Raw genomic sequence first — 7,200 nt, 5'->3', positions numbered from 1 at the left:
AAAGAAGCTTAAAAGATATTGTTATGTTATATGTTTTGGTAGAAATTCAATCATACAGGAATAGTTATATCACTGGTAAACAATGAGGAAAACAGTATTGATTCTTTAACAAGGAATTTTACCTATGTAAATAATATATGATTGAGTCGAGCCTGTTTCATCAACATTATCTACGAGTATTTGTTGATTGTTGGAGTCACATTTGATTTGATAGATGTAGAACTACAGCAAGTAACCACCATCTGTCCTTGTCAGGTCCCACGCCAGTACCTTCAGCTCCGCCACTCCGCGCCTTGCTGGACCACCAGGAACCCTCCCATGCACCACACCTGCACGAGGAGCCCAGCACACCACCACACCTGTACTCACACCTGTACGAGGAACCCTCCACACCACCATTCCGGCATGAGGAAACCAGTACACCATCACACCACTCATCGCCTTCCCCACCGCCGCTACTGCCCCCAAAGGTAAGTGAGAGACCTGTGCGAATCTGAAGGAGCAAGCCAGCTAGGGATGACCTGCAGTCATGCCACAGAGCCAACGGCGGCATTACTGCAGAAGTTTTGGTACGTGTAAAGATTTATAATTCTGTATAAATAGGAAGGCTAGCAAGGACAAAACGTTTGATGCTGGGAAAGTGAGAAATACCAAGAAACTCGATAAGTCTGGATGAAGGGGCCACGAGATTTAAGAGACAAGGATGAAGTAGACAAATTTATGTATGAGGATGATGGATGAAATTAGGTAGCTTTATTCATACAAGGACTTCCACGTGAAGGCCTGGCGCCCTCTTGCAGCTTTCCTCATTTTCTTATGTTCTTAAATAAGGTGTTTTTGGTGTCTCAGGAAGTATAAGTCCGTGGACACTGTGTGCAGGCAAACGTGTAATAAAGTAATTAGCGTGATAAAGGGAATTTTTACCCTTGAGATATCAACTAAAGGCTTGCCAGTGTCATTAAAATACGTCAACTATTATAGTGCTTACATTTATTTTCCTGTGATTCATTGTTGAATGGTAGGTAAACTGTAAATTCTTCTTAAGGTCTGTGACGAAATAAGAATTGCATATAGAGTGTAACCTCAATTTACGAACTTTATTTGTTCCATGATTCATTCCGCGAAACGAAATGTTTATAGACCGAAACAATTTTCCCATTGAAATTAATGTAAATCTAATTAATTCTTTCCATCTCCAAAACATTGTTTTTCTTCCTATGTAGCTTTTTTTTTTTCTGTGACAAAGAATATAGAATGGAAAATGCAATACCAGACGCCATTTGGTCCCTTTGATAATGAGCCGTGATGAATACACATCTGTCACACTGTCATAACTAGCGGGTGATTGTTATACAGCTGGCAAGTCTCTTAGACAACGTAGTATATTATAGCATGTCACTAATTTTGAGGTCAGTCGCCCTCCCAGCAGTTTGAAGGGGTGTTGGACACGGGTACCCGTTACCCCGTCTCATCTTCGATAAATCGCATGCCTTCATACTTAGCTTGCCTCTTTTGTTTTCTTATGACTCTCAAGTCGGTCGGAAAGATCATTCAAGATGAAAAGTCGCAAAATCTCACCTTGCATCAAATTTGTCTTGGCTGGAAGGCAATATTGGAACATACGACTCTGTTCAACAGGGATGTTTGTGCTACTCATGACAGCACGTGGTTTGGATCTCGCGTTCTTTGTTTGAGCTCAGTGTCTGTCTCATGTCATGTGAGTTTGTTTGTGGCAGGTGTGGTCTGTATTGGATGTCTAGAAACCGTGAGACGCGGTAAAAATGTGATCAGGTGAGAGAGCACGATGCTGTCATGAATAACGCAAAAGTCTCTGCTTTACATAAACTCATATGCTCCCATATCAGCTTCCTTCCTTTAACCGTCTTTAATGTTTTATATCTTGCCTGTGTATTGCATGTCTCAGTCTTCAAAATATTTTGAAGGTTATAGCTACTGTCTGTTCGTCGCACAACCTTGGAGCAAGTAGACTGACTTTAGTAAGAGAGATGAATGGGCAGATATATTGTTGATTATTGTAAATGCTGTCAAATATAGATGACTTAGCATATATAGCAAAATTATACGTATTAGCTACGCCATAAAGAACAAGGTGCTGGTATGATTAGAACACGAGAAATATTCAAGTTATAATTAGCTTTAATCATCATCAGAGAAAACACTGCAGAGAAGCCAGAAATAAAGCAAATTGTGTTCTGTATTTGTTTAACCTGCTAAGCAAAGCTCTTAGGGTAAAATTATCAGAGGGAAAACAAAACATTATTCATCTATTAATTCACACACACACACACACACACACACACACACACACACACACACACACACACACACACACACATATATATATATATATATATATATATATATATATATATATATATATATATATATATATATATATATATATATATATATATATATATATATATATATATATATATATATATATATATATATATATATATATATATATATATATATATATATATATATATATATATATATATATATATATATATATATATATATATATATATATATATATATATATATATATATATATATATATATATATATATATATATATATATATATATATATATATATATATATATATATATATATATATATATATATATATATATATATATATATATATATATATATATATATATATATATATATATATATATATATATATATATATATATATATATATATATATATATATATATATATATATATATATATATATATATATATATATATATATATATATATATATATATATATATATATATATATATATATATATATATATATATATATATATATATATATATATATATATATATATATATATATATATATATATATATATATATATATATATATATATATATATATATATTCTTATTTACTTATCCTAATACATAGCTATGTAATATAGAAAAGCAGTTTAATTCATAGGAATCCAATACGTGATGTATTTTTCTGTAAAACGTGCCTCTGTAATGATTTGTCAGTGATATATGCATTGCATACCTACTTTGTTGTAACCATTTAGTAGTCTGACAATTACGTAAGTGCATGATCCGAATGGAGCCTTCATTAGAAGCTTCAGATTTCTCTCTTCACTTGCAGAACACTATTTAAGAAATGAACGCGGTGAAGATCGGCTCACTTTTTTTGCTAATGACTGAAAAGAAAATACAATGAATGTTCCCTAAACTAATTTTCCCATATCACATAAATTGCTTTTCCTAGAAAGATTCTTCTTTTTACATTTTGTAAATAAGTGTATATGCCAGTGAATCAGATGTACTCTTTATATATGCGTAACCCTTATCTATTCAGATTTTGTAACTATTATTATTTCTCTTAAATCACACATTTTATCAAAATAAAAAAAAGATAAAAATCTCTTTGGTTTTGTAATGATTATGTTTTCAAAGCTGATGGCTGACATTCATGACAGTAAAAAAAAAAGATACAAGTCTATGAATTAAGCATAATTTATATGCATCTAATTTTCAGAGAAATAAGTTAAGTATCAGGGGCAGCTGGTGTCCCTCTACATCAAACAGGGTGTGCCTTAGTTCTGATCCTGCCCCACCAGATGCTGCAGCAGCGGTGAGACGCACCCAAGAGTACTCTCCTTCACCACCAGCAGCCCAGGCAAGGCTTGAAATGGAAGTTCCAGTTTTGCCAGGCTTGGAAGAACAGGTGCAACATGAAAATGTAAAGAAGAAAGAACCTTCTGATGTGTCTGGTCTTTTACGAGAACTGCTCCTGCATGATGAGAACGTGCCTGCTGCTTCACAAGATGCTGAAGCTTTGCCTTGGGTGTCACATGAAAGAATTACCTCTTCAACACATGCTGGGAATAGTTTTCCAGAAACTGGCCCAGATACAGCTAATTCAAGTGATGATAACAAGGATTACCGAAGAAAGAGACGAAACAGAGTGAGGTTGTCAGGTTTTGGTCTTGATGCCAACGTCTTGTCCCAGAGGGACTCCATGCAAGACACAGCTCAATATGGGTGTCTTGATGAAGAGGCTTTCAGACGAATAAACAAGATAAACCGTAGAGAATCTTGGAAGTGTGCTCGACAGCGACATTTGCTGAACAATGTGAGTATTTTAAGTGCTACTGTACCATATTTGTTCTGTTAATCACTCTCCTCTCCGTATCATTCACCGACAGATTTTAGCGAGATGGAGCTTTACTTTTTGATATAACGGTAAACTCACATTTTTAAAGAGTTGTGTTCATGGTCTTCTTTGTTTACGTTAAGTAGGAAAAGCTTAAAGATGAAGGCAACACAAGTTAACAGCTATCATAAATAATCTGGACTTATAACTCGCAACTGTAACTAAGAAGTGCTATGTTCTTGTTTCCAGAATACCCGTAAAACCTACATTTAAGCCAAGTAAAGTTAGCAAAGCAGTGATCATGTTCCTCCTGTAATTTCTCCAGCAATTAACTCAGCTTTGAATAACAACCAATAAGGTGCAGCGTTTTGTTCCCCTGAAGCAGAGGAGTGACAGGGTAAGCCACCACACAATTCATAGCATTAGTTAATTAGTTGCGTGAAGAGTATGAAGGCTTTGACTGTGACTTGAAGAATGTAGGCGCCTATTCAGAAAATGTCATATACAGCCAATCAATCCCATATTGAGAAAATTGTTCTTTAAAGTCCGACATTAATACTTTCACCCACAATAAAGATGTAGGCGTGGTATTTGTTTCATAAGAGAACTGTCGTCTTCATTATTATTATTGCCATTATTAATATTATTATTTTTTGCATGGTTATTATTATTATTATTATTATTATTATTATTATTATTATTATTATTATTATTATTATTATTATTATTATTATTATCATTATCATTATTATTATTATTATCATTGCCATTGTTATTATTATTATCTTTATCATTACTATCATCATCATTATTTTACCACTATATTTGTGTAACTTAAGACTGTAACTTGAAAGTTGTCAGTGTAGAACTGAGTATTGTGGAGAATTATGTGTAATTTAGGATGGTTTTATCATAGACGTTATTTTGCTTTTAATGCATCACCTTCCCTAGGAAATTGACAACCTTAATTTATAAAATGCTTACAAGTTTCATTTTAATATTGGTTTCCCTTCATCTTCCCTATATTAAAATGGAACTTTATTCATTTAGATCCAGTACAACACAATGCTGATCTGTACACCACTTAAACCATTCATTTTGCTGCTGTGGTGAATCCATAAATCCCCGAAGAGGATTTACTGCCAAGTATTAAGAGACCTGGTGATTCTTCAGCTACTTTCAAGAAATTCATAGTGAGTATAATTGATACGTAATGCGGTAAAGACTTCCTCTCCTGTGACAGCCCTTGTCATGTTCATAACTGCTGACCGGCATGTCACACTAGTACAGTACTATATACGATAAGATAAATGTACCAAGAAGAAACTCTTCTCTTGCAGCCACTAGTCCAGATCCCACTCAGCTCAGTGGCAACAGTATTCAACTCAATAGCTGCACTAACTGTTGTGCTTCAAAGTTGTGCGCTCTCTTGCATGTGTTTACTAAACACAAATGTATCATTGAGCTGGAAAGCTGGAACTGGTGTATCCAGCCACTAATATCATCATTAGGGCTCAAAATATTAGAACATCGTAATAACGATGACTAAGAAGCGAAAGTAAAGTAAACAGGTTATCTACAAAGGGAATAAATAAAAACGTGAAAAGTTGCGACTAAGTTTTCCTGTTACAAAAGGGTCATAAAAATTAACTCAGGTAACAGCATAGATTGAACTGCTATATCTGATTGCCTAAGACTTTTCTGTATTGTCAGTAGCTTACAGCACTTGTCTAGGCTTTCCTGGAGCCATGTTTCTATCTGCAGTGGTTAAAGAAGTATATTGTAAAGGGGGACTTGAAAAGACTCAAGTTGGCCGCCAGAGGTCTTGTGTCACTTGCATCCGAAGACAGTCTTGATGTTCAGCATCTGCTGGCTGACGTCAGTCCACTAGATGGTGAGTGACGATGGCCACCTCTCAGCGGGACTTGACCTTGGATATGTGACTTCACTGCCTGAGTGCTGTATTGACTTTTTGCTGTGCTGATGATCCAGTTAAAACCTTACTTAGGTAAATTACTTAGGAAGATAAGAAAATATGAATAAATGAATAAATAAACATATATGAACTGCAATAGTGATATACCACAATTCAGAAGCCAGGCACTGTTTCTGTACTTATATATAAATAAAATGTTATTATCATTGATATTATGTTGTTATTATTATTATTATTATCATTATTATTATTATTATTATCTTCATATTCTTCTTCTTCATCATCATTATTGTTATTATTATTATTAATTATTATTATTATTATTATTATTATTATTATTATTATTATTATTATTATTATTATTATTATTATTATTATTATTATTATTATTATTATTATTATTATTATTATTATTATTATTATTATTATTATTATTATTATTATTATTATTATTATTATTATTATTATTATTATTATTATTATTATTATTATTATTATTATTATTATCATTATTATTATTATCATTATTCCTTGTTTTCCTCCTCCTCCTTCTTTTTCTTCTTTATTCTTTTAAGCTGACGTCTTTGAAAGCAGTTGATGTTGACGAGTATTATATTGCACCTCTCTCTCTCTCTCTCTCTCTCTCTCTCTCTCTCTTGTGTAGTAAAACCTACACTATGTCGAAATTCTCATCTGTAAAGCTATTGTGCTCCTTTTCAATCTGATAAATGGTTCCTGTATTGTTATTCTTTTGGTAATTCAGCTTTTCAGATTGGAGGAACTCAGAGGAAGTGAATTGAAATGGAGCGTTGTTATACTTGAGTCTTATTGATTGTTTAGGATTAAAATAAGTAAACATCGAAGATTGCTGGGAAAGTGACGTCACGGCCAGAGGTTATGTCATTTTGTGGAATCTCTAATATAAGTCTTGAGAGTTGGAAACGTAAAACTCTATTTCTGCTTTTTTTTTTTTTTTTTTTTGAGGACTAACACTTTTGTACGTGTTCAATATAGTTCACTAGTTTTTCTTTCCTTTCATTTATTTATGCACTTCTTATACCAGATGATAGCTTTCTCAATGGTGCATAAGT

General features: G+C 33.1%; 1 protein-coding gene across 5 annotated transcripts in view; it reads left to right on the top strand.

The window, feature by feature from the left end:
* LOC123517649 overlaps positions 1 to 6,321 on the top strand; it is a 9,133-nt gene extending 2,812 nt beyond the window's left edge. For 2 of the 5 annotated variants that reach the window (XM_045277956.1, XM_045277957.1), the window contains exons 3-5: positions 256 to 470; positions 3,556 to 4,152; positions 5,224 to 6,321. In XM_045277956.1, coding sequence (XP_045133891.1) covers positions 256 to 470; positions 3,556 to 4,152; positions 5,224 to 5,286 — 875 coding nt within the window. In that variant the 3' untranslated portion in view covers positions 5,287 to 6,321. Of the gene's footprint in view, positions 1 to 255; positions 471 to 3,555; positions 4,153 to 4,422 lie in introns of all 5 variants that reach the window. The other 3 variants (XM_045277959.1, XM_045277960.1, XR_006678524.1) reach the window with 2 other exon arrangements.
* Positions 6,322 to 7,200: the final 879 nt, after the last annotated feature.

The sequence above is a fragment of the Portunus trituberculatus genome, chromosome 42 (assembly GCF_017591435.1).
Source record: "Portunus trituberculatus isolate SZX2019 chromosome 42, ASM1759143v1, whole genome shotgun sequence".
Taxonomy (NCBI): Eukaryota; Metazoa; Arthropoda; class Malacostraca; order Decapoda; family Portunidae; genus Portunus; species Portunus trituberculatus.
Note: the sequence above shows the minus strand (reverse complement) of the source record. Positions and strands in the feature narration are given on the sequence as shown.